This window comes from Aedes albopictus, chromosome 2, assembly GCF_035046485.1.
Source record: "Aedes albopictus strain Foshan chromosome 2, AalbF5, whole genome shotgun sequence".
Lineage (NCBI taxonomy): Eukaryota > Metazoa > Arthropoda > Insecta > Diptera > Culicidae > Aedes > Aedes albopictus.
This window is the reverse complement of record NC_085137.1, coordinates 433,970,252-433,997,608: the sequence shown is the minus strand read 5'-3', so window position 1 is coordinate 433,997,608 and position 27,357 is coordinate 433,970,252. Positions and strand designations below refer to the sequence as shown.

General features: G+C 37.6%; 1 protein-coding gene across 2 annotated transcripts in view; it reads right to left on the bottom strand.

The window, feature by feature from the left end:
* Positions 1-566: 566 nt before the first annotated feature.
* LOC115256196 (zwei Ig domain protein zig-8-like) overlaps positions 567-27,357 on the bottom strand; it is a 715,781-nt gene continuing 688,990 nt past the window's right edge. For both annotated transcript variants that reach the window (XM_062853649.1, XM_062853650.1), the window contains exon 7: positions 567-20,273. In XM_062853649.1, the coding sequence (XP_062709633.1) occupies positions 20,119-20,273 (155 nt within the window). In that variant the 3' untranslated portion in view covers positions 567-20,118. The remainder of the gene's footprint in view (positions 20,274-27,357) is intronic.

Sequence of the window (27,357 nt, the reverse complement as noted above, 5' to 3'; positions counted from 1 at the left end):
AATTAGTGTACATTTAATCATTTACAAAATGGACAGTAAATATGCATCTCGCGACCCGGGGCATTACAGGTCGTCGCCACGCCGGCCGCCGGTCGGGCTCTGGTCGATCTGCTGGTGCCACGTTGGAAAAACAGATCCGGAAAAATGATGGTGCCACACCGCGGTAAACACTGGCAAAAATTAACATTTGCTCTTGCGTGCTGCTGCTGAGTTCAGCGCAGCAAGCACGCAGGCGGGTAGGCAATTTGCAAATTTTTGCACTTCACAAACAAAAGCTGGGCTGGCATGGCAGGGCTGCAACCAAATGTCAACATTGCGCAATGCGCGTTGCGGGATAAGTGGTAGCAGGGTTGCGTTAAATGTCAGCGGTAGGGTTGAAACGAGCGAGCGAACGGGTTTCGGTGAAAATCAACGTTGCGGCGATGAAAATTTTATACTTTCGGGAGAGATTTTCCCAACAAAATTGGTTGCAATCCAGTTTGGGACAATTAATGGGATTGAAATTACAGCTATTGAATGGATTTTTGTCATCAGTTTTGCTCGGAGAGCGAGAAAATCAAACACGGTTTTTTAAATTTTGTACGAAAAGAAATTTTATTTACTCTCTTTCTCTTACTTTTCACTTATCGCTTTCATTGCCTACTAGTCGTGATTCTCAATTTATCCACGTGTTCTCATTCAACGTTTTACTTTGTGTTTGTCTTTCTTGTTTCACTATAATTTTGCTCTACATTAAGTTTAAAGGTGGCAGACATTCGTCACCATTTTTCAATAACTCATTTCCTGTGCTTGGATCGAAGAGTTTTCTCCACACCTTCCAACAACGGTTAAAACTTAATGGGAAAGAAACAATATGCCCACCTGCCCCCCCCTTGGTCGGGGGCTCCACAGTCATTCGTCAGTTCGTTTCACTATCACGCTCTTCAATCTGCATGTAATCAGAAGTTTTAATTCACTTGCTTTTATTCCTTTCAGGATTATATAATTTAACTACGGATTTCTGTTTTTTTCTTGTTTTCACTCCTCTACTAAGTTCATCTTGACGGGCGTTTCTTTTCGTTATCGGGTTGCACCCTTGCCGGCATATCGATTCTTAAAACTACAGGTTTGCCGTTTGTTTTTCATCCATTCTTGTCAGTGAAGTTAGACTTAACTTTAGTGCAAACGCCTGATTCGCCAGTATTTGGAATTGGTTTTCTGGTTTCTTTTTGTGTTGATTTTGTGATTTATTTTTTGAGACATTTTGGGTTTTAGTAACAAGTTTTTCGACTTTTCAGATAACAGAAAACGGATTTTATACGTTTTTTAGGTTTCTTTTTTTCCTTAGATATCTTTGTACAATTTTCCTAGTTCATTTTCGTAAAAAAATATGCAATGATCTGCGCAGCATATTTAACAAAGCGATTTGTATGGGAAAAGTACTGTCATCGAAATCAGTGTAATATTTTCCGATATTGGCCGACTTGAAACAGTCCAAACAAAACTAAACTTATCGTGCGAAAAATTTTTGTGATCCATATCTACAGTTTCTTTCAGCGTTTTATTTACGGTTGTCCGGAGGCTTGATTTTTTTTTGCAAATGGTCTCTTTGAACTTAAAATAAAGCGATCGTGAACTTAAGGGTCGGAGAAACATTCAAGGAGCTGAACAAATGTTCTTATGGAACGTTTTTCTTTATTATTCTTCTTCTTGGCGTAACGTCTCCACTGGGACAAAGCATGCTTCTCAATAGTGTTCTATGAACACTTCCAGGGTCATTAACTGACAGCTTAATCTGCTAATGACCATTTGTATATGTGTGTCATATGTCACAAGGAAACTTCCTTAAATAAAAGTGCCTGAACCAATCGGGAATTGAACCCGTCACCGTCAGCATGGTCATACTAAGTATCCACTGCTTTACAGCTGTGGCTATATGGACTCTTTTTTAGCCTCCAACAAAATTTGAGTGAGAAACTCTTTTTTTAATTCTTTACGCTATTGCAAAGTTGCTTGATGCCACTGCTCGCCTTCACACTAAAGACTTGAAAGTAAGATCAAATCAGTTTTGAAAAAGTTGAATACATACATATTAATCTCTATTAGTAGAGTGGGTCGGCAGTCTAATTAAAGAATTAAGCGGACTACAATGCTCCCGTTCCGAGAACATTTTAGTCTGCCTAATTCTTCAATAAGACTGCCAAGCCACTACCAATAGAGATCCAAGGTGATACCCAGTCGGAAATGCCGCCCCAATTCCATACATATTAATACTCACTTCACCTTTCAGAGATGGCATAGCATAGCATGAGTACTTGCGCATATCTTGGATGGAGTTGCAAAGTTGTCGCCTAGTCTGACACCGGCTACTATGTACATTGCCATAGACCTACTCAGCTCCACACACCTGGCAAAGCCCTTGAAAGCATGATTAATAAACTCGTAAACTGAAACACCAGGCAATGTTAATCTAAAAAAAAAAACAAAAAGGACAGTGCTTGAAAGACCTGCACGTTTTTCTCTTTTCAGATTGAGCATCTCAATGAGAGCTACAATCAATATTACAGTAGTGTTGAAAGCTCAGTATTTTCCAACCTATGGTTAGTGATGTCGCAAATTAATCGATTATCCCAACTAATCGATTAATCGTTCCACTAATCGGTTAAATTTTAATCGATAATCGCCTTGCTCGATTAATCGGATAATCGATTATTTGGTTCGATTATTTTATCGAATAGTAAAAAAACTCATGGCATTTTAGACTATCCACTCATCCCATTTATCAGAGATCGTTGGGATAAATCGTTTGGTTACTTTTTTTTTCTTGTAAATAATTCATAATTGATCAAACCATAGTCATTTTCAAAGTTGACAAAAATATTGTAATTCATTAAAATAATTCTACGAGAATCGCTCTCCAGCCCGTAATCTTACCCAAAGATTTATTATTGAATTTTAAATACGCAACTCCCCGATTATATAAAATATTTTTCCACGGAAATTCCCTAGAGACATCTTCCGGAATTCAGATATCTCCCAGAAATATTCTTCTGATATCTTGCACTCTTTTCCAGAAATTCATCTTTATATAAATAAAATAAAAAATAAATTAATAAATCAGTAAATCAATTAATAAATAAAAAATAAATAAAAAATGAATAAACTAATCAATAAACAAATGAATGAATAAATACAATAATAAATATAGGAATGATTAAATCAATGAATCAACAAAAAATTAAATAAATAAATAAATAAATTTAAAATGAAATACATACATATATAAAAAAAACGTCAATCAGTAAGTGAACAGAAAAAATAAGGGAATAAAAATACGTGAATAAATTGAATAAATAAATAAATAAATAAATAATGAAAAGGATTATTATTTAAAAAGAAATGTATAAATTAATGAAAAAATAAAAAAAACTTACAGGGATTCCAAATATAATTCTTTCTGGAATTCTTTCCAGGATTATTTCAGTAGCATCTTTCAGAATATTTCTAATGATTTTTACCTGAATTCTTTCAGGAATTTTCTTCGGAATTATTTCAGAGATTCCTTTCAAAATTCTTCCAAAGACTTCTTCCACATATCTTCCAGAAAAGTCTCCCGGAATTCTTTCAGGAATTCATCATGGAATTTAAAAAAAGCTGCATCTCGATTTATTTTACAAAATTTAGACATCTCACTGAAATTTCCGTCTGATATCTGGCAATGATTTTTCCAGAATTTTCTCTTTTTACTTTATTGTTTTGGCTTTGTTCCTAAGCTCTTCTAGAGCCTCCACTTGAAAATTTCTCCTTGTTTTTTCTCGAAACTATTCCAGGGACTTCTTCTGAAATTCTCCTCTCCATAATTGCTCCCAGGACTTTTCCAGGAAACTTTCTCCAAGCATTGCACCTGGTATTTTTTTAACAATTTCCTTCCATCTTCCATTATTTCTTCCCAGAATTACTCCAGATGAATATCTGAAAATCTCCCAAAATTCATCAGGCAATTCCTAACGGAAGTATTACATGGAATTTACGGATTTTTTCTCAGAATTTCTCCCACCACTCAACCGGGAGTTTTTACCGGAGTTCTTTCACGAAATCTTGCTGGAACTATTGTAGTTCCATCTTCCTATAATCCTAGTAAGATCCCTTACAGAATTCATTCAGAAATTTCTAATTCCCAGGTTTTCTCCCGAAAGTCTCAAAAGGGTTCCTTCAAGATTTTTTCTTACATTTTCTCTTGAATTTTTAACATAGATTCCTTCCGAAACTCTTCCACAACTTTTTTCCTCAATTCTTTCAGAAATGTTTTTGAAGCTCTTATAGGGTTTACTTCCGTACCTAATTCCAAGGATTCTTTCCGAAATTGCTTACAGATTTCTCTCCGAAATTGTGGGGGCTTCTTCCGGAGATGGCTTCAAGGGTTCTTTCTGAAGTTATTTCAGAGAATGTTCCCAGAATGCTTCCAGTAATTCTTTTAAAAAATATTTGAAAGAACTTTCAGCATCTCTTTCCGAAAACCTTCCAGGAATTTATTTTGGATTTTACCCAATGATTCATCCCCTCGGGGATGAACCTGCCTCCGGCAGAAAATCCCCGTAATAAAGAGTTATTAATTAAAGATTTACCCGGTATTCTTGTACAGATTTCAGCTCAAATTCTTCCAAGAATTCCTCTTGGAGGTTTTGCAAGTTTACCAAGGTTTCTTCCAAAGATTTCTGCCCAAAGTTCTTGTAAAGATTCTTACTCAAAATTCTACTGGAATATACCACTTTTTTTCTAGAGATTTATTTCGGAACTCTTGCCAATATTCAACACGGAAATAATCCAGAGATTTTAAATCCGAGAAGTCTTCTTGGAAGACTATGTTGTACGACTTTTTAGTTGACAATTTTTCAAAAAATCTTACTCGGAAAATGTTCTAAGATTCTTCTCGGATTTTTTTCCGAAAACTTCTCCCGATATTCTTAGGGTATTTCCTGTTGAGCTTTTTCTCTCAAATATTCCATTGTATTCTTTCAGAGTTTTCTCCAGGAGTTCTCCCATAGATGCTCTCAGAACTATGTTCACAACTTTTCCACAAAAAAAATTGATCCTTCCGGTATTTTTGTTTCTATAAATTAATCCCTGATTTTTACACAGAATTCTTCGCGGAATACTTCCTAGTTTTTTTTTTCAAGAATTATTCTGGAGTTCTCTTTTACTATTCTTCAGGCATTTCTTCCGGAAATCTTCCAGGCATTGCTTCGAAAAAGGATTTTCCTTGTTTTTTTTCTGTGATTGTTCCCGGAATTCTTTCATGAATTTCTCTCGCTTTTCGCAATTTTTTCCATGATGATTTCTTGGAATTTTATCGGAAAATTCATTCAGTTTATTCCCCAAATTCTTCGGGTATTTCTTCCGGATTCTAGCTAAGGATTTTTTTTACAATTATTTCAAAGTTTGCTTCCCGATTTTTTTAGGGATTTTCCCAGATTTTGTTCTATGTAAACCATCGGAAATTTGTTCCGTGATTTCTAAAAGAATTCCTCTTAAGATACCTTCCAAAATACCCACAGAGACTCTGCATGGAACTTTTTTCCTTTTCTTTCTTTCATTTTCCCAGTATTTTTAGGCAGTTATCTCTATTTAAATCGACAATATTTTTTCCCAAAATTCTCCCAGAGATTCTCTCAGAAATATTTTAAGCATTTCTCTCGAAAATGTTCAGAGGTTTTTCTGTCGAAGATTCTTCTCGGAATTCTTCAAAAATTTCTCTAAAAATACATCCAGTGACTCACTTTGAAATTATCATAGAAAATGCTTCCGGATTTCTCCCCATCTTTGGAAATCTCTTGTAAACATTTCTCCTAGAACTTTTTCAAGCATTTATCATAGAAATCTCGTAAAGATTCATCCTGGATTTATGTGTAAAAATTGCACCGGAACTATAACATTTATGCTTTGGGAATTTCTCAAAAAGTTCTTCACAAAAACTTTCCGTTGATTTCTTTTAAAACTCTCCCATCTTTCGGAATTATTCAAAGAACTTCTCGCGGAGTTTTTCATAGTATTAATCTTCGAATATTTTCAGAGGCATTCACCGCAAATCTTCTAAAGATTTCTGATAAACTTTTTATATGATTTTCCCCTAGAGTTTCTCCAATGCTTTTTACGACATTGTACCAAGGGTTACACTCGAAGATTTTCCATATGCTCTAACCGGAATTCTCCTAAATGTTTGTTCCGGATTTCTTTCCTGAAGTCCTTCTAGAATTCTTTCGGGAAATCTTCAAGAAATGCTGTGGGAATCTTCCCAAGAATTCCTACCGAAATTCTTTCAAGTATTCCTCTAGAAATTGATCATGGCTTTATTCACAGGGCTGCAAAACGGTGAGTCGATAAGGAGAGCGTCCAACATAGCTCTGGTCCTCAAAAGTTCCCACCTCATGCTTCCACGGGTCAAGCGATGACAAAGACCGCCAGCTAAGAGTTGTGTGCTTAGCTGGTAGTGCAGCCTGGGCACTGTTGTCCTTCTGACTTCAGCTAGATTGAGGAGGTACGATCCGAGTGTCTGTTCACCAAGGAGGTGCGGCTCAAACAGCGTCTGTTATGGCATCCAGCGGCTGAGTAAGAAACGCTGCACCACGCCCAGCTAGATCCAAGGTGGTAGCCTCATCAGCGTGGTCGTCCTAGTGTTGGTTGGGACGTTAAACAGAACTGGCACGATGGCCCTCCGGCAAGACAGGAGTGTTGGCGTAGGCCCAATAAGCCACCCGTAAAAATCCCCATTGCGAATAACATAGGAGAAAATACGACTCGATACAATCGGCAAAGACCCACGCGACGAAATAAGGACTACGATTGGAAACTTGGAACATGGAATTGCAAGTCACTAGGTTTCGCAGGATGTGACAGGATAATCTACGACGAACTACATCCCCGCAACTTCGACATCGTGGCGTTGCAGGAACTTTGTTGGATTGGACAGAAAGCGTAGAAAAGCGGGTATCGAGCGGCTACCTTCTACCAAAGCTGTGGCACCACCAATGAACTGGGAACAGGATTTATAGTGTTGGGCAAGATGCGACAAAGTGTGATCGGGTGGCAGCCGATCAACGCAAGGATGTGCATGTTGAGAGTTAAGGGCCGTTTCTTCAACTACAGCATCATCAACGTCCACTGCCCACACGAAGGGAGACCCGATGACGAGAAAGAAGCGTTCTACGCGCAGTTAGAGCAAACATACGATGGTTGCTCGTCGCGTGACGTGAAAATCGTTGTCGGCGACATGAACGCGCAGGTAGGAAGGGAGGAAATGTACAGACCTGTAATCGGGCGAAACAGCCTGCACGCCGTATCGAATGATAACGGTCAGCGATGCGTAAACTTTGCAGCCTCTCGTGGTATGGTAGTCCGAAGCACCTTCTTCCCCCGCAAAGATACCCACAAAGCCACCTGAAAATCACCCGACCATCAAACAGAAAACCAAATTGACCACGTTCTAATAGACGGTAAATTATTCTCGGATATAATTAATGTCCGCACATACCGCAGTGCGAATATAGATCACTACTTAGTCGCTGTATGCATGCGCTCAAAACTTTCGACAGTTATCACCACGCGTCGAAGTCGAACGCCGCGGCTCAACATCGAGCAGCTGCGAAACGTAGAAGTGGCTCAAGACTACGCGCAGCAGTTAGGAGTGGCCCTGCCAACGGAAGAGCAGCTTGGCGCAGCTACACTTGAAGATGGCTGGAGGGACATCCTATCCACCATAGGTATTACCTCGGCTACAGCACTAGGCTTCGCGACTCCGAATCACAGAAACGACTGGTCTGACCGCGAATGTAAACAGTTGAAAAACGAGAAGAATGCAGCATGGGCGAGAATGCTGCAACACCGTACAAGAGCGAATGAGGCACGTTACAAACAGGCGCGGAACAGGCAGAACTCAGTCTTCCGGATGAAGAAGCGCCAGCAGGAAGAGCGAGATCGCGAAGCGATGGAAGAGCTGCACCGCGCTAAGGATATACGAAAGTTCTACGAGAAGCTGAACCGCTCGCGCAGAGGCTTTGCGCCACAAGCCGACATGTGCCGAGATAATCACGGAAATATTCTAACGAGCGAGCGTGGGGTGGTCGAGAGGTGGAGGCAACATTACGATGAGTACCTCAATGACGACGTTGCAAGTACCGAAGGTGGCGTGGCAACAGATTTAGGAGTGTGTGCACAGGACGAAAGACTTCCGGCCCTTAACCTCCAAGAAATTGAAGAGGAGGTTGGCCGGTTGAAAAACAACGATACCGCTGGAGCAGATCAACTACCTAACGAGTTACTAAAACACAGTGGAGAAGCACTGGTGAGAGCACTACACTGGGTCATTACCAAGATTTGGGAGGAGGAAGTATTACCGGAGGAATGGATGGAAGGTATCGTGTGTCCCATCTACAAAAAGGGCGACAAGTTGGATTGCGGGAGCTACCGCGCGGTCACGCTACTTAGCGCTGCCTACAAGATACTCTCTCAAATTTTATGCCGCCGTCTATCACCGATTGCAAGAGAGTTCGTGGGGCAATAGCAGGCTGGATTTATGAGTGAATGCGCTACAACGGATCAGATGTTCGCCATCCGCCAGGTGTTGCAGAAATGCCGCGAATACAACGTGCCCACACATCTCTTGTTCATCGATTTCAAATCGGCGTATGACACAATCGATCGAGAACAGCTATGGCAGATTACGCACGGATACGGACTCCCGGATAAACTGATACGATTGATCAAGGCGATGATGGATCGAGTGATGTGCGTAGTTTGAGTATCAGGAACACTCTCGCGTCCCTTCGAATCTCGCAGAGTGTTACGGCAAGGAGATGGTCTTTCGTGCTTGCTGTTCTACATTGCGTTAGAAGGTGGAATAAGGAGAGCGGGGATTAACACGAGTGGTACGATTTTCACGAAGTCCGTTCAGCTGTTTGGTTTCGCCGATGATATTTATATTATTGCTCGTAAATTTGAGATGATGGCGGAAATGTACAGGGGGTGGCCAAAATGTTTGGGATAGGCAACGTTTTTTTTCTCTCGCAAAAAAGTTCAACATGCTGTAACTTTTCATAGAGTGCATCAAAAATTCTCAAATTATGACTGTTTAATGATTAAATGATTAATGATTTAATCATTAATGTATCGAAGACACAGTTCATGTTGGCAAAGGGCTCCAGGGAGGAATCTCCGCGCCACCCCGAATTTATATCGACGGTGATGAAATCGAGGCGGTTGAAGAATTCGTGTACTTGGGCTCACTGGTGACCGCCGACAACGATACCAGCAGAGAAATTCAGAGGCGCATTGTGGCAGGAAATCATTCTTACTTTGGACTCCGCAGAACTCTACGATCGAATAAAGTTTGCCGTAACACGAAGTTAACTATCTACAAAACGATGATTAGACCGGTCGTCCTCTATGGGCACGAAACATGGACCCTACGTGCAGAGGACCAACGCGCCATTGGAGTTTTCGATCGGAAGGTGTTGCGTATTGTACCATCTACGGCGGAGTGCAGATGAAAGACGGGACTTGGAGATGGCGAATGAACCACGAGCTGCATCAGCTGCTGAGAGAACCAACCATCGTCCATACCGTGAAAATCGGGAGGCTACGGTGGGCGGGTCACGTCATCAGGATGTCGGATAGCAACCCGACTTAAATGCTTCTCGAAAGTCATCCGACCGGTACAAGAAGACGTGAAGCGCAGCGAGCTAGGTGGGTCGACCAAGTGGAGGACGATCTGCGAATTCTGCGCAGAGTGCGGAACTGGAGACAAACAGCCATGGACCGAGTGGAATGGAGGCGGCTACTATGTACAGCAGAGGCCACCCTGGCCTTAGCCTGATCGGTAAGTAAGTCATACTTTCATTCCGTATTTGAAATTTATTTGCGGTCAAATAAAAGCTTCTAAAGTTCCAGTCAATCCGATAAGCCTATCGAAATCCTATCAGTGACTTAAAAAAACGTATATCGGATTGAAAACAGCTTGTCCTGTTGATTCCTTGGAAAACATACACAGAAAATTTAAAAATGCAATTCTTTTAATTTCGTGCTCCTGAATGCTTCCACAACCGAAAAGAGACTCATTTGCAGAAAAAAAAAATCACTTCGGACACATTCTGTTCGTTCCCATAATTTTTATTTTTTTCGGATTTCTAAATGGATGGATGGATGGATAGATATCTATCCATCACCGGGCGGTGTGGTGCAGCGCACCATGCCAATTCGGTAATTGCAATTCCATTTGTCGCGACTCGTTTGCTCCCGCGGTACCTACCTTACACAATGCATCATGCTGCATATCTTCATCGAACGGATAATTAATTTTTCGCGAATTTTTATAACCGCGCTCACGAATGGGGTTGGATTGTGGGTGTGTTTGGATGTGTGTGAGTGAGTGTCAATGTGCCTTTTCCAGAATTATGGGTATTGTTACGTTCCGAGTGAAACTCTGTATTTACAATTCTTTTCATTTCTGTCATCTGTACCAGTACCACCACCGACCACCGTGTCGTTGGTTGTCGGTATCGATGCTCTTGATCTGGTGCACCCATGCCAACCAACGCAATGCACGCAGTCAGTTGATTTTTCGATTCTGCTGAATGTCGATGCCGTCGATTCCAATGGACTTGAATAATTTAAGCTCGAAATTGTTTTACTTCGTCTCGATGGCTGTTGTTGTTGTTGGTTTTCCGCGCAACTCTGGGTACTGAGTTGGAAAGAATTTTTATTCAGCGATAAATTGCGATTCTGGCACATTTCGGTCCAATTTAATGCCGTTCGGTTGAATACTGTTTGAGAATTTGATGATGAATTTGTAATATTGTGGTGCCACTTCTTCTATGTTATTCACTACTACTGGTTCTGACTCCTAATGGCTGTGACAGAGGATTTTTGTTATTCTAGTCTAACGTCATTGTTGTTGCACAGTCAGTATGAATGAAAATACAACTAAGAGTAATTATAATTTAATCAAATTGTTTGAACAGAGGCTCAATCTCATATGTGTACTGAACGATATTAGTGAAGATTAGTAAGATTTTTGGAGTTTTGTACAAATTTGAAACCCACTCTTCAAATATTATTGTTGGAAATTCTCTAGAGGTTCCTTCATGCATTGCTATATGTATTAAATGATTTTCTCAGGCGTTTATTTAAAAAATCCCCTGGAACATTCTCAAGAGATACCTCTAGAAGTTCCTCAAGAAGTTTCTCCAGAAATTCCTCCAGGTATTTCTCCAGGGGTTGCTAAGAATACATTCAGACCATTTTTCTCAAATTTCTCAAGCAATTTTTCCTTGAAATTACTTTCAGAACTCCTACAGAAGCTTCTCAGGATTTTTTAAGGGAGTTGTAGAGGTACCTTAAGGAATTTTTGTTCGGGAATCTCTCCAGAAAACTTTCGAGAATTTCTTCAGACCATCCTCCAGGGAATCCCCTTTAAAATTCCTTGAGGATTTCATTCATGAGTTCTTCCAATATTGTTGGTGCAATTTCTGAAAAAAAACTTCTGAATACTACCAGAAGTAATCTGCAAAAATTCTAGAAATTTCTGAAGGCATCCCAGGAGATATATCTGATGGAACCGCCGGAGCAATCTCTAGAAATAGTTATTGTAGGAATTTTCGCAAGAATTCCTGAAGGAATTTCTCAAGAAGATATTGGAAAACCGCTTAGGAAGAATTTCTAAAAGAATCGCTGTTTGATTTTAAAAGAAATTACTTAAACAAATTTCTAAAAAAATCCAGGAAAGGGCTTTGAACAGAAATTTCTGGTAGAATTCCTGAAAAATTAATGTTAAATCTCAGAAATATCCATGTATGCATCTGTTGAGGAACAATTGAAGAAGTTCCAGGGAAGAAGAAGGTATCACAGGGAGAATTTCTAGAAAAAATTCTGAAGAAAAACTTGGGAAAGCTTCTCGAGAAACCCTTGTTGGAATTCCTGGAAAAGCTTATTGAGGATTTTTTAAGAAAACTCCTGAAGAAATAAAATACCCATATATCAACACTTGAAATTTCTATAAAGGAAGTCTTATGAATTCCTCTGGAAAAATCTCAAAAGATTCATCTGGATGTTCCTTCAGGAATTTCTTCTGGGATTGCTCAGAATACATTCACACCTTTCTTCAGCGATTCTTTCAGATTTTTTTCCGGTAAGGCTGCAGGAATTTGTCCAAATATTATCTCAGAAATTTCTGCAGTAATTACTCCAGACTCTATTCGTTGACAAAAACATACATTTTCTCATAAATTTCCTACTTGATTCTTCCTGTTTTTTTTTTTTGTTTCAGCGAGTTTTCCTACAAAAATTTCTCCAGTACTGCAGACATTTTTTAAATATTTTTTTTAAAAGAAATTCCTCCAGGAATCTCCAGAAATTTCCAAAGCAAGTTTTCTTTCGAATTACTTCCAGAGCTCCTCCAGAAGTTTCTCATGGTTTTTTTTCGAGAAATTCAGGAGGAAATCCTCCAGAGATAACGTCAGAAATTGCTACAGGAATCACTGCGTTTGCGTTTGGGAATCACTCTAGAACATTTTCAAGATTTTTTCTAGGAGCCTCCTTTGGAGCATTCTCCAGGGATAACCTTTGAAATTCCTCAAGGAATGCTTTCAAGAATCTTCCAGTATTGTTGGTGCAATTTTTGAGAAAAAACACCTCCGAAAATACCAAAAGTAATATCTGACTCTAATAAGATTTCTTGCAGGAATTTTCGTAGGAATTCCTGGAGAAATCATTCAAGAAATTATCGAACAATTTGTTAGGAAGAATTTCCAAAAGAATTGCTGTTAGATTCTCAAAGGAAGTCTTAAAATAATTTCTGAAGAAATTCAAGAAAATACTATTGGAGAAATTATTTGCTGGAATTCCTGAGGAAATCCATTTTAATTATGAGATCTTGAGATATTTTAAAAAAATCCGAGCTGAAATTTCCATTGGAATTCATGTAAAAATCTTAGAAGTGTCCTTGTATGAATCATTTGAGGAATAAGTTCTTAAAGGTATCCCAAGGGAAATTTCTGAAAAAAAAATATTGGAAATAACATGGGGAAGCTTCCAGAGTTCTTCCTGAAGCTTCTCACGATCCGTTTTAAAGGAGTTGAGGTAGTATCTTAAGAAATTTCTTCAGACATTTATCCACTAGTTCCTCCAGAGATAAAGTCAGAAATTGTTTCAGGATTTTTTTCCGGGAATTTCCCGAGAAAATTTTCAAAAATTTCTTCTAGGAATCTTATTATGGCTATCATCCAGGGATTTCTTTTATAATTCCTTAAGGAATCCTTTCAAAATTTCTTCCATTTTTTTTATGAAATTTCTGGAAAAAACTCCTGGAAATACGTGAAGTAATATCTTAAACTATTCCAGTAGTCTCTGAAGGAATCCCAGGAGATATTTCTGATGAAGCCACCGGAGCAATCTCCAAAAATAATTCTTGGAAAAATTAACGCATGAATTCCTGAAGGAATTTCTCAAGAAATTATTGGAAAATTCCTTAGGGAGAATTTCCAAAAGAATCTGTTGGATTAGTAAAGAAATTTTTAAACAAATTTCTAAAAAAATAAATAAAAGAGCACCTTGAAAGAAATCACTTGCTGAAATTCCTGATGAAATCAATATCAATCTTGAAATAAAAGCCTTTTTTGGTATTCTGGTATTTTGTTTTTTTTTGGAAGAATTTCAGAAGAAATCCAAGCAAAAACTTTCTGAAGGAATTCTTGAAGGAATTTCTGAATGAATTTCCAGTAGAATTCATGTGAAAATCTCGAAAATATCCTTGTATGAGTTTCTTTAGGAATTATTGAAGGATGGCCAGGAAAATTATTGTGGTATCCCATGTATTATTTATGAGAATGTACTGGAGAAATATTTGGAGAAACTCGAGAATGGTGGAATTTCTAGAAAAGTTTGTTGATATTTTTTAAGAAAATTCCTGAAAAATAACAGGCACCAAAGGACTCTTGAAAGGTTTTTAAGGAATTCCTGCTCTAGAAAATTCTCAAAAGATCCTTCTGGAAGTTCTTCCAGAGGTATCTCTGGCAGTTCATCCAGGAATTTTTCCATTGATTGATTAGAACACATTCAAACCTTTCTTTATTGATCCTTTTAGGAAATTTCCCGTTAATGCTGCAGTAATTTGTCCAAATGTTATCTCAGAAATCCTTCCAGAATCTGCTCCATAATCTATTCGTTGACAAAAATACATTTTTTTTCTGAAATTTCTCTAAAAATTGTCTAAAGAATTCGTCTATGATTTTTTTTTGTTCCTGCAGGATGTCGTTCAGAAATTTCTCCAGTACTACAGGAATTTTTGTGTTCTCATCCCTTCAGAAGTTGTATAAGACATTCTTCTAAGGTTTCCTCCAGAAGTATCTTTCGTAGGTCTTCTAAGGATTTCCTCAAATGATCCTCCAGGGATCCCTTAGACGTTTATTGAGGAATTTCTTCAAGATTTTTGCCAGTACCTTTATCTGTCTGTAATTTGACATTTTTAAACAGATTTCATCAGAAAATCTCTTACGAATTTCTTCATGAATCTCTCCAGAAATCTCTCAAGCAAAATTTCCTATGATTTACTTTCGGAGTTGCGCCAGAGTTCCTCCAGAAGTTTCTCATGACCTTTTTTCAAGAAATTTAGGAGGTATCTTAACAAACTTACTCCAAGGCATTCATCCAGGAATTCCTCCAGAGATAACGTCAGAGATTACTTCAGGAGTTTTTGTTCAGGAATCCCTCCAGAAAATTACCAAAAATTTCTTCTAGGAATCTCCTTTAGATCATTTTCCAGGGATAACTTTAATAATTCCTTTAAAAAAACTTTCGAGAATTCTGGAAGTATTGATTTAAAAAGATCCTCGAGAGATTCTTTACAAATTAATTGATGGATTCCTTCAAGAATTTCACCAGTACCATTGTCTGTAAGTTCTGCAGACATTTTTTAAAGAGAAATGTCAGAAAATCCTCCACGGATTGAGCCAGGCATCTCTCCAGGAAATCTTGAATCAATTTTTCCTTGGAATTAATTCCAGAGTTATTCCAAAGCTTTTTTTATGAGGAATTGTGGAGGTAACCTAAAGAATTTCTCAAAATCTTGAAGAATTATCTGCAGGAGTTCCTTAAGGAGTTGGTCAAGAAATTAATGGAAGAATCTTTGGAAGATTCTCTGTTGGTTTTTTGAAGAAATTTTAAAAGATATTTTTGTAGAATTTCAAGAAAGGACTTGCTGAAATTAAAAAAAAAATCCTCACATTTCCTGCAGATATACATTTGAAGGAATTTCAGAATAAATCCAAGCAGATATTTCTGGAAGAATCCCTGAAGGAACTTCTAAAGAAATGTCTAGTAAAATTCTTGTGAAAATCTTGGAAGTACCCTGGTACATATTAATCTATGGAGGAATGATTGAAAAAGTCGCAGGGAAATTCTTAAAGGCATCCCAGGTGGAATTTCTTAATAAAATCATGTATAAAAAATTGGTAAAACTCCTCGAAAAACCCTTGGTAAAATTTCTTGAAAAGGTTATTGAGAATTTTTCAGGAAAATTATGCTTCTGTAAAAATCTAGGGGGGAAACTTTTCGAATATTTCTAAAGATATTCCTGCAGGAATGTTTTAGGATTAGTTCCTTAAATAAACCGTGAAGAAATTCTTGGAATTATCCTTAAACGAAAAGCTGGAGAATTTCCGGTAAAATCATGGTGGCTATCTGAAGAAACCCCTGTGAAATCTCTGTATGAACTCCTGTAGGAAATTCAACAGGAATTCCTGTCTGACTCACTTAAAGTAATAATGTAAGAACTTTCGGAGAATCTTCTGCAGGGTTTTCTGAAGAATATAATAAGTTCACCTATATCATTTTATTATACTTTCTGTACTCTCACTTGTCTCCTCTCAAATATAAGAAATCATCTACGATTGTTTTGTAGTCTAATATATGTAAAAAAGTGAGTTATATTTGCAAGTTTTTTTTTTCTATATTCGTGCCTTCATAGTGCAATAACAAAACTCTGTGTTGAAGGGACTTCTTAAAAGGATGCCGTCAAAAATCGCTTAAAAAAAGAAATATTTCGTTTTTTTTTTTGAAATTCGTCCCATGATTTCTTCAGAAATTTATTTAAGGATTGTCCCACAAATTCCTCCTGAAATACTTCTAAGGGCTCTTTAAAGAACCTCATTAACATTCTGGTATAATAATTAATTTTTATTGGCTTTTCTCGGCGAACTTAATACTACTCGAAAAAGGAGGGAGTAACGAAAGTAATGAAAGAAACGGTGGCCCTCTGTTAATTTTCAACTTCAATTCAATTTTCTCTCGTCGCACACTTGCCATTCTATCGTCCGTTTGTTTCATTACCTTTGCTACTTCCTCCTTCTTCGAGTAGTATGAAGTTCGCCGAAAAAAAGCCAATAACAATTAATTATCATAAAGTCATGCGGTGATTAAACTTAGTAAAAGAAAAAAAGGAAAAAAAACCTATTTAAGATTCATTTTGATATTTTCTCCAGGAATTGCTTATGCTTTGTAGAGGTGTCTATTCAAATATTTCACTCGTTGTTCCATCAAAACGATTAAAAAGATTGCATGAATTGCTTAACAAATTATTCCATGAATTTCTTCACAATAACATGGTAAAAGCAGTGGAGTTATGTCAAATGCACAACAGCACGGTTGCTTTGTTCATTTCATATCAGCCGTTTTTTTTTAATTATTTTTTACGATTGATTCCTTTCGAATATTCTTAGTTTCCTCCAGAATGTTGTCCAAAGTTTTACAGAAATTAATGTGGGAACAATTGTTCATAAAATCTCTTTTAGCTTTTTTCCGATATTGCTCCATGGCTCCCTTAAGAAAATCCTCCAAGAATTTCTTTGGGAATGTCCACAATTATCTTTCAAATTTTTGTCATTGGATCCTCCAGAAATTTATTCAAAAAAATCCTCTAGAAATGCTTCCAAGGGTGTCCTTTAAAACCCCTTCATGGTTTTGAGACAATCGCCCATGGATCCAATAGTCTTGCATTCAGCGAATCTTTAGAAAATCCAAAAGTTCCTCCAGAAACTTCTCGAAGAATTACTTTTAGAAACTCTTCCACAAAAATTCTCTTCAAACATTCTTTCAGGAATTCTTTAAGAAATTTCGTTGGAATTTCTTTCAAAAATTCTAAATAAGAACCAAATGGATTTTTTCAAAAGTTCTTTCATGAAGTTTTAAGAAAATCTTCTAAAAAAATCTTTACAAATCCTACTGAGATTACTTCGGAAATTGCTCCCAGGGTTTCTCCAAGAATTTGTTGCGAAATTCCTTCAGTGATTGACTGCAGAAATTCCTAGAAGGATTTTTTTCAGAAATTGCTCATATAACTTCATTGGAAATATCTCGAAGGATGTCTTTGAAGATCCCGGCAGAATGTGGCCCCTCGAGGGGTTTTTCAGAAGTTTTTCCAGAAATTGCACCAAAATTACTGAAGACTTTTTTAAGAAGATTTCCTCAAGAAATCTCTTAAAAACAGCTAGAAAATATCCTTGAAATTTTTTTGGAGGCATTTCTGGACAGACATTTTTAACCTTTCTTTGTGTATTAGCTGGCGCTCACCGCGCTGACGTAGTGCACAATTCCTGGAACAATTCCTGGATCAATGCCTAGGATAATACACAGAAGAATACCTGAAGAAACAGCTTAAGATACCTCCCTAGTGCTCTTATTCTCAGAAAAAAAAGTGCAGATTTCTGGAGGAACTCTGCAAGTAGCTCCGGAAAAAAATGCCAAGGAAGATTACTGGAAAAATTCATAGAAATATTTCCGAAGGAATCTTGTAAAAAATCTTAAAAAAAAAACACCTGCAGAAATCGCAATCGAAGGTACTGCTGAGGGTTTCTTTGTGAATTTTTGAAGAAATTCTTGGAACAGAAGATATTCCCGAAGAAATTCTTAGAATAACTAATACCTAGAGAAATTTCTGAAAAAAAACCCTGCAGGAACAAAAAAAAATAAGATGAATTGTTCAGGAAACCACTGAACAATTTAAAAAAAAAGTTTTGAAGGAATCTTTCAAATAGTACCTGGGAGAACTGGAGATCCCTAAGCAGGCATTCATAGAAAAATTCTTCAAAAATTCGTTGAGTAATGCTTTAAGGAAATTCTGAGTAAATTCTAAGCAATTCCTGAATCACTGGAGCAATATCTGATGGAATCTCTGGAGGAATTTGAGCACTAATATCTGAAAAAAAAAATCTGAAAAGATTTCTGATTTAATTCTTTCGTTTTTTAGGCTTTAATTTCTGAATGCAACTGCATTTTTTTAAAAAATGTTTGAAAGAATTCCCAAGGCAAACTTTTGGAAGATATCGATGAGAAATTTCGAGAAGATTTTTTGGAAAATTCTCCAAGACAAAACTCCCGAAAAAAATCTTTCAATTTTTCGTGGGGAATACTTTCGGAAACGTACGAAGAAATACATGATGGAGTATAAGCATGAACCTCGGTAGTAATCCTTAAAAGAATTTCCTATGGAAACCCTTAAGGAGTCACAGGTGGAATTTTGGAAGGAATTTCTGAGGAAACCTGGAGCAATTTCAAAATGAATCTTTGGAGGAATTTCTTGAGAAAATACTGAAGAAGATTCATGGAAAGTTCCTGGGGGAATTTTCGAAAATTTTCAAAGATACCAGAAGAATTCTGGCATACAGAGTTCTAAGAAATTCGACGATAATCTTGTTTCTAGAAATATTTAAATCCATAAAAAAATTCTAGATTAATTTTTTGAAAACTTTTTGGAAGATCCTCTGAAGAAAATTTCCGAAGATTTTTTTAAGTAATCCGTGGAAGATGTTCTAAAAGAACATTCACAAAGAAACCGTTGGCGTCTCCTTGAATAGAACTCCTGGAGGATTTTCTATAAATCGAAGGAATCCATCGGGAAATTTCGAAAGGAATCCAAGGAAGGTTTTATAAAGCAGTTCGGTAATTAATTTTTAGTATAACCAATTGCGGAATTCTTCAAGAATTTATGATTTTCTAAAGAAATCTCTAGAAAAGTTTTCAGAGAAATCTAAAATAAAAATGTAGCAGGGATTTCTGAAATATCTGAATTAATCCCAGTAAGAAACAAAAGAAGTCTGTGGAGAGAATTTCCGAATAAATATTGACAAAGATGAAGTCTCCGTCCCAAACATCGTCCTGTACGTATACGAAAACGAGCCACTGCCATTTCAATTAACAAAACTAACTGACTCACAATGCAATGATCGCTCCTCTCTGGAAAATTCGTCCAACGTTTTTACAGTTGCTCAAGTTACAGAAGTTTCAAATGTAATTTCCGCATTTGTAGCCTAACAGAAAATTTATAATTCGTGTTTCTCTCGTGCTGTGTTTTTCGCCCCTCTACCCGCTCCTTGCACATATATGATGGTTAGACAAATTGTCCACCTCACACACTGTGTGGACCGTGTGGACGTTTTCACCGTCGGAGTTTTCCTACAATGAGAAACTTTCTGTCGAACATCGTTTTTCATTCGCTTTCAAATTTACAACAACGCCTCCAAACTCCGGGTTTTGTGTTTGTCGTTGCAACGATTCGGACACAGTTTACTGTGGTGGCATATTCTCTGCATTCGTGCATCGAATGCAACGCAGCAGATTTGAAAGTACCTTTTTGAAAAAGAAGCCATACGTTTAAAACAATTCTTGCAAATTTTTCCTAAAATTATGATAGAACTCAATAATTTATTAACTTCAACAGAAAATGACTTCATTTTCAATAAGGAACTTCCAAATTGGATAGCTAATGCCTTTGGTCGTTATCAGTTACGTTGACCAGTTTCCTTTGCATTGTGTCCATGTCCTTCAACGTTTTGACGCATCCTATTCCGGTTCAACACAAGATTCGCTTTGCTTCAATACCCTTTCTTCCTTACAACCTAAACTTACGCTAACTACAGACGATAGTGTAACTACTGTACAGATTTTGGTTGCATTTGTTGCTGCCTGTTACCACCGTCCGTCCGTCGTCGTAGGTACGCACGCAGCAGGATTGAACACTTTGCCCTAGTCAACCAACCTAGGACTTCCTATGTGGCGGCAGCGGAGGAGGCCGGTAACTCGGTTGAGGTCATCCCCTTTTCAGGCCTGGTATCGCGTTGTCAGCAGAAGCGATGCTATCACTCCGGGCACCACGTACAGGCAGTCCAGCAGCAGCGAGGACAGATGCGTGGTCACGGCAATGGTGGCACCGGCGCCACTCGTTTTCCGGCGCGATATCGCCGCCGTGTTGTCACCTGGAATTATGGGAAGGAGAGAGAGAGAAGAAAAGATATTCGATTAGTTTACACGTGCGATAATTGGAGTTGATGGTTGCTGCGTGGATTTCAATTTGGGTTCAATATTAATGTATGTAATCTGTATCGGCATGGCTTGAGGATAGAAGTCTCAACCGTATCTCAATTTTCATGAATCGAATGAAAAAACTGGGCTCAAGGTAGCTGAAATGGTGTGTATGGTGGGAGATCAAGAGAATCCCTTGAATGACTATGGAATCCCCTTATACTTGTTGACAGCTTTGAAGCTCCTTGACACTCCTTTGAACACCTCGGAAGTTTTCAAAATATTTCCTAAAATCCTGTTAAACCCCTGAAGTCTCTTGAAATCCTACTGAAATTTCTTGAAATTCCTCTGAAATCCCGGAAGTTGTCTCGAAATCCTCAAAACTTTTACCCTTAAGTCGTTTTAAATCCTAACCAAATCTCCTAAAGCACTTCTGAATACTTTTGATCCACCCAAACACTCTTCTGAAACTCCTCTGAGAAAGCTAAAACCTCATGGAGCATGTGAATTATAAACATAAAGCTTATTCTCCACTCCCCTTGAAATAACCTGAAACTCCATCAAAACCTTTACAAATTCCCTGAAACTCTCTTGAAATCATTTTAACATTTACTAAAACCCTCAGAAATCCTTAAAAAACTTTCCTAAAACACTCCTAATTTTGGCAACACTCGACGGATCAAGAGACTGAATTGGGCCATAAGAGTAATCCTTGATGAAATCGGATCGCCAGTAAGTAAGTCTGGGGTTTCAAATCGCGATTATTCGCTAGAATATCATAAAAAAGGATGAAAACCGTTTTGTCGCTTTGTTATCCAAATTGATGGACCAAGACACTGACAAGGGATTTTACCTTGATTAATCCATCTAGCGGTGATGGCGCCTTACTTACTTTCTTACCTTTTACGAGAATCCATTTCATGGCACCAGAAAACATATTGTTTATCAGGCTTTTGATGTTCGAAGCTTAAACTCTTAAAAAAAGAACCACAATCTTAAATTTTGAGCCGCCATTTTGAATTTAGGTCCGTCATCTTGCTCTGGTCACCTTTTTGGACTCCAGACCACTTCCCTGTACCAGATATACCCATATTGCATGGTTTTAAAGCTTAAAACTCCAATAAACAGCCGCCAGCTTGGAAATTTTTGTTGCTATTTTTTACTCTGGAAATCCCCACTATACTAAATATACGCATATTGAATGATTTACCGTCAAGGCACCATTCACCGTGGATCTAAGAGGATTCGGGGCAAATAAGAGCTGTCATTTGACACCAGTCTTATATACATTGTTGGTGCCGCTTTTAATTGCCTTCACTTTAGGTTAAAATTAAAGCAATATCCACAGAAGTAGAAAAAATTTCACAAAATTTGGCGATATAGTACAATTAGTAAAGGGTAGTAGGGTCGCCTAATTCCGTGGTAGGTCACCATTCACCGTGGTAGTAGGGACCCATTCACCGCGTAAGAGAAATTTTATTCTACTTTGTTTGAAAATGATCGAAACAACCCAGCCAAGGGAATTTTCTTCATTTAAATTCATTTCAAGTAATAATTTGCAAGATTTTATTAGAAAAACGAATGTTAAAATTTGGGACAATATGGGGCACGGTGAATGGAGACCATTGATTTTTAGGGTACCCATTTACCGTGCCTTTTTGTTTCAATTAAAAAGTACGAGTAATCGTACTTTCTTGTTAAATTTACTTCGGTAATGCAAAATACATACCTGATATGTGAATTTAATTGCTTCTTGGTGGAATAAAAACGTTACTACAGTCGAGACTCTTATAAGATCACTGCTCGGGGGGCGCAATAGGAATCCGCTTAATAGGAGACTAAGAGCTTATGGGATTTCGGCATTTTGGGGGTGTGGCCTATTATCTCGGGTGTGTTAAGAGTTAACGCAATACTTTCTTCGGCAAAGTTTTAGGGCTGGATAAGATCTACCATTTAGAACTTTGGTTCATATGATTAGTTGGCAATTTGGCCGCTAGAGGGACCATCAACAATTTGATGCTAAATTGCACTACGGGAACCATATCAGGTTGTCAAACAAACGTTACGATATGCGACAGCTCAAGACCCTGAAAATTTGGAAGGATAGTGTCTTCGGGAAAGTTGTTGGGTACGCCAATAACTTACTGACGATGAGTTGCGAAGTTCGAAATTCCTCCACTGGGCGGCGCTAGTGAGCAAGTAAAATTTCAAAACCTCATATCTCAGAATCCCGATAACTTAGGAAGATGGTGTCTTCGGCAAAGTTGATCAGTATGACATGAACATAAAAATAAACACTTGTTTTGCAATTCTGCCACTAGGCGGCGCTTATGAACATGCAAATTTTAGAAATCTCATAGCTCAGAATCCTGATAACTTAGAAAGTTGGTGTCTTCGGCAAAGTTGATCAGTATGACATAATCTTACATAAAAATAAACACTTGTTTCAAAATTCTGCCACTAGGAGGCGCTAGTGAACTTGCAAATTTTAGAAATCTCATAGCTCAGAATTCTGATAACTTAGGAAGTTGGTGTTTTCGGCAAAGTAGATCAGTATGACATAAACTTACATTAAAATAAACATTTGTTTCGCAATTCTGCCACTAGGCGGCGTTTACCAGGTTTATTCGTCTTTTTTCGACTTTTTTGGCGGTTTTTCGGCTTTGCATGTTCACTAGCGCCGCCTAGTGGCAGAATTGTGAAACAAGTGTTTATTTTTATGTAAGTTTATGTCACTCTGATCAACTTTCCCAAAGACACCAACTTTCTAAATTATTAGGATTCTGAGCTATGAGATTTCTAAAATTTGTATGTTCACTAGCTCCGCCTAGTGGCAGAATTGCGAACCAATTGTTTATTTTTATGTAAGTTTATGTCATTCTGATCAACTTTGCCAAAGACACCATCTTTCTAAGTTATCGGGGGGAGCGACACTAGTTTTGCTGAGCCGAAAACCCCCAAAAAAGTCGAAAAAAGGCGAAAAAAGCAGTAAACGCCGCCTAGTGGCAGAATTTTGAAACAAGTGTTTATTTTTATGTAAGTTTATGTCATACTGATCAACTTTGCCAAGACACCAACTTCCTAAATTATCAGGATTCTGAGCTATGAGATTTCTAAAATTTGAAAGTTCACTAGCGCCTCCTAGTGGCAGAATTTTGAACCAAGTGTTTATTTTTATGTAAGTTCTTGACATTCTGATCAACTTTTCCGAAGACACCAACTTTCTAAGTTATCGGGGGGAGCGACACTAGTTTTGCCAAGCCGAAAAACCGCCAAAAAAATCGAAAAAAGACGAAAAAACCCGGTAAACGCCGCCTAGTGGCAGAATTGCGAAACAAGTGTTTATTTTTATGTAAGTTTAGGTCATACTGACCAACTTTGCCGAAAACACCAACTTCCTAAACTATCAGAATTCTGAGCTATGAGATTTCTAAAATTTGCAAGTTCACTAGCGCCTCCTAGTGGCAGAATTTTGAACCAAGTGTTTATTTTTATGTAAGTTTATGTCATACTGATCAACTTTGCCGAAGACACCAACTTTCTAAGTTATCGGGGGGAACGACACTAGTTTTGCCAAGCCGAAAAACCGCCAAAAAAATCGAAAAAAGACGAAAAAACCCGGTAAACACCGCCTAGTGGCAGAATTGCAAAACAAGTATTTATTTTTATGTAAGTTAATGTTATACTGATCAACTTTGCCGAAGACACCAACTTTCTAAGTTATCAGGATTCTGAGCTATGAGATTTCTAAAATTTGCATGTTCACTAGCGCCGCCTAGTGGCAGAATTGCGAAACAAGTGTTTATTTTTATGTAAGTTTATGTCATACTGATCAACTTTGCCGAAGACACCAACTTCCTGAGTTATCAGAATTCTGAGCTATGAGATTTCTAAAATTTGCAAGTTTACTAGCGCCTCCTAGTGGCAGAATTTTGAACCAAGTGTTCATTTTTATGTAAGTTTATGTCATACTGATCAACTTTGCCGAAAACACCAACTTCCTAAGTTATCAGAATTCTGAGCAATGAGATTTCTAAAATTTGCAAGTTCACTAGCGCCTCCTAGTGGCAGAATTTTGAAACAAGTGTTTATTTTTATGTAAGTTTATGTCATACTGATCAAGTTTGCCGAAGACACCATCTTCCTAAGTTATCGGGATTCTGAGATATGAGGTTTTGAAATTTTACTTGCTCACTAGCGCCGCCCAGTGGAGGAATTTCGAACTTCGCAACGCATCGTCAGTAAGTTATTGGCGTACCCAACAACTTTCCCGAAGACACTAACCTTCCAAATTATCAGGTTCTTGAGCTGTCGCATATCGTAACGTTTGCTTGACAACCTGATATGGTTCCTGTAGTGCAATTTAGCATCAAATTGTTGATGGTCCCTCTAGCGGCCAAATTGCCAACTAATCATATGAACCAAAGTTCTGAATGGTAGATCTTATCAAGCCCTAAAACTTTGCCGAAGAAAGTATTGCATTAACTCTTAACACACCCGAGATAATAGGTCACACCCCCAAAATGCCGAAATCCCATAAGCTCTTAGTCTCCTATAACGCTCACCCCTGTCTAGTAGGAGTTCGTTTAATAGGAGTCCGTTTAATAGGAATTCGTTTAGTAAGAGACTCGACTGTACATTTAGTTTATCGCTTAAATCACCTTAGCGCAGTTTTCGTTTTTTCACTATGAATGCAGTGAACGAGCAGAAACCCACTTCAAGTAAACACACTTTAGTGTCAAAATGATACTTTTAAATGTTTCTAATGAGCGTTTTGACATGGTAACAATACATTTGTGTTGTATTGGTGAAATTGAAGGGAAATTGTCATATCATTCAATCATAATATGGAAATAATGAAAAAATATTCGAAGGCACACGGTGAATGGCGCCCCCACGGTGAATGGCGCCTTGACGGTATTAGCTTAAACACCATAGGATAGCTGCCATATTGAATTTTAGGCCGCCATCTTAGATTTTAGAGCGCCATCTTGGATATTCTTGCCACCATTGTTGAACTCCTGACATATTCTCCATACTATATGGTTCTGTCACATTCGCCCGAATTCCAAATGCCCGAATGACAAACGCCCGAAAGTCATTCGCCCGAAAATACCATTCGCCCGAAAAGACCATTCGCCCGAAAACCATAATAATCTAGAACACTTCTCTGAAATCAGTTTAGGCGTCGTCCACGCGTATGGCTGAACGCCAAATGTAATAATGTAATAATGTAATAATGTAATAATGTAATAATGTAATAATGTAATAATGTAATAATGTAATAATGTAATAATGTAATAATGTAATAATGTAATAATGTAATAATGTAATAATGTAATAATGTAATAATGTAATAATGTAATAATGTAATAATGTAATAATGTAATAATGTAATAATGTAATAATGTAATAATGTAATAATGTAATAATGTAATAATGTAATAATGTAATAATGTAATAATGTAATAATGTAATAATGTAATAATGTAATAATGTAATAATGTAATAATGTAATAATGTAATAATGTAATAATGTAATAATGTAATAATGTAATAATGTAATAATGTAATAATGTAATAATGTAATAATGTAATAATGTAATAATGTAATAAAAATGTAATAATGTAAATAATGTTATCAACTAAAAGTTACTGCGACCATTTTCGTCAGAGGTTTTTGCTTTCTTTGAACACAGTCTGATTTAAGACTTATACTGTTTCAAACATTTTCGGCAATATAGCTGTGGAAACATTGATTGGAATTGTCCCTTCTTTTGTTAATAGGCTTGTCTTTCTAGTTTCACGTTCAAGGAAACTAAATTCAATTTTATGTCATTTTTTTCCAGAAATTCGCTCTTCTTTCAATCATGAGCCCATGATTGAAAGAAGAGCAAATTTCTGGAAAAAAATTAGAGTGGTTCTGTTATGGGGAACATTGACGTTTTACATTTTTACATCTTCTGGATTCCAAACATGATTTCAAAAGAACAGCTTGTTCACATAAGAATGCTGAATTCTCGCGAATTTGGTGTTTTTTTACTGCATACGTTAGCTCACACGTTTAAATTTTTATCAATTATTATTCATTTTAACGAAACGTAGTTATTCCGAGTAGATCAGTTGCGAACACTATTCACTTAAAAGCGTCTTCATCCTTTCGATCAACAATGCTATAACAATTAATGACCTATTATGTAATATTTTCACAAGCACTTAGGCCTTCTTCAAAACATAGGCCGTTCTTTCAAACTAAGCTAATATGATTATTATTGGCGCTAGTCCAGCTGTTCTTGCGATTGGTCGGATACTAAGTACACCATGGGCCTGTTCTTAAACTTTCATCATGGTAATCCAGAAATAAAACTTGTTCAAAGAAATTGCATGGAATTGGCGGATGACTTTCGGGTGAATTGTCTTTCGGGCGAATGTGACAGAATCTCTGCCACAACCTCTACTTCTTCTTCTTCTTTATGGTTCGACGTCCCCACTGGGGCTTGGCTTGCCTCGCTTCACATTAGTGTTCTTTGAGCACTTCCACAGTTATTATTTGAAGAGCTTTCTTTGCCTGCCATTGCAAGAATTTGCATATTGTGAGGCACTATGCCCAGTGAGTCGAGAAAATTTTCCCAACCGGAACGGGAATCGAACCCGCCGTCTCCGGATCGGCGATCCATACCCAGTCAACACACGATCGCATATGATGTTGGATAGGATGCCAGAGTGGAAGCTATATACGCACACTTAACACGCGGTTGAATGGAAGCAGGTACGCATATGACCTCCTTTTTAGCATCCTATTCAACATCATATAAAACTTTGTGTTAGCTGGGCAGCCTTAACCACTAGGTTAACTGGAGACTGCCGCATACTCGTTGGCCTTCAATACGTTCCCAAGCAGCACCTGCAACATCATCAAAATTGTGGCTTTCTATGCTTTGGTCTAAATTAATTGCACAGAAAGCACACGCAACTTCCATCTTGTCAGTTGAGTTGCATTTAATTTCCGAATTTCGTAAAGTTGCGGCTTTGTTTCAT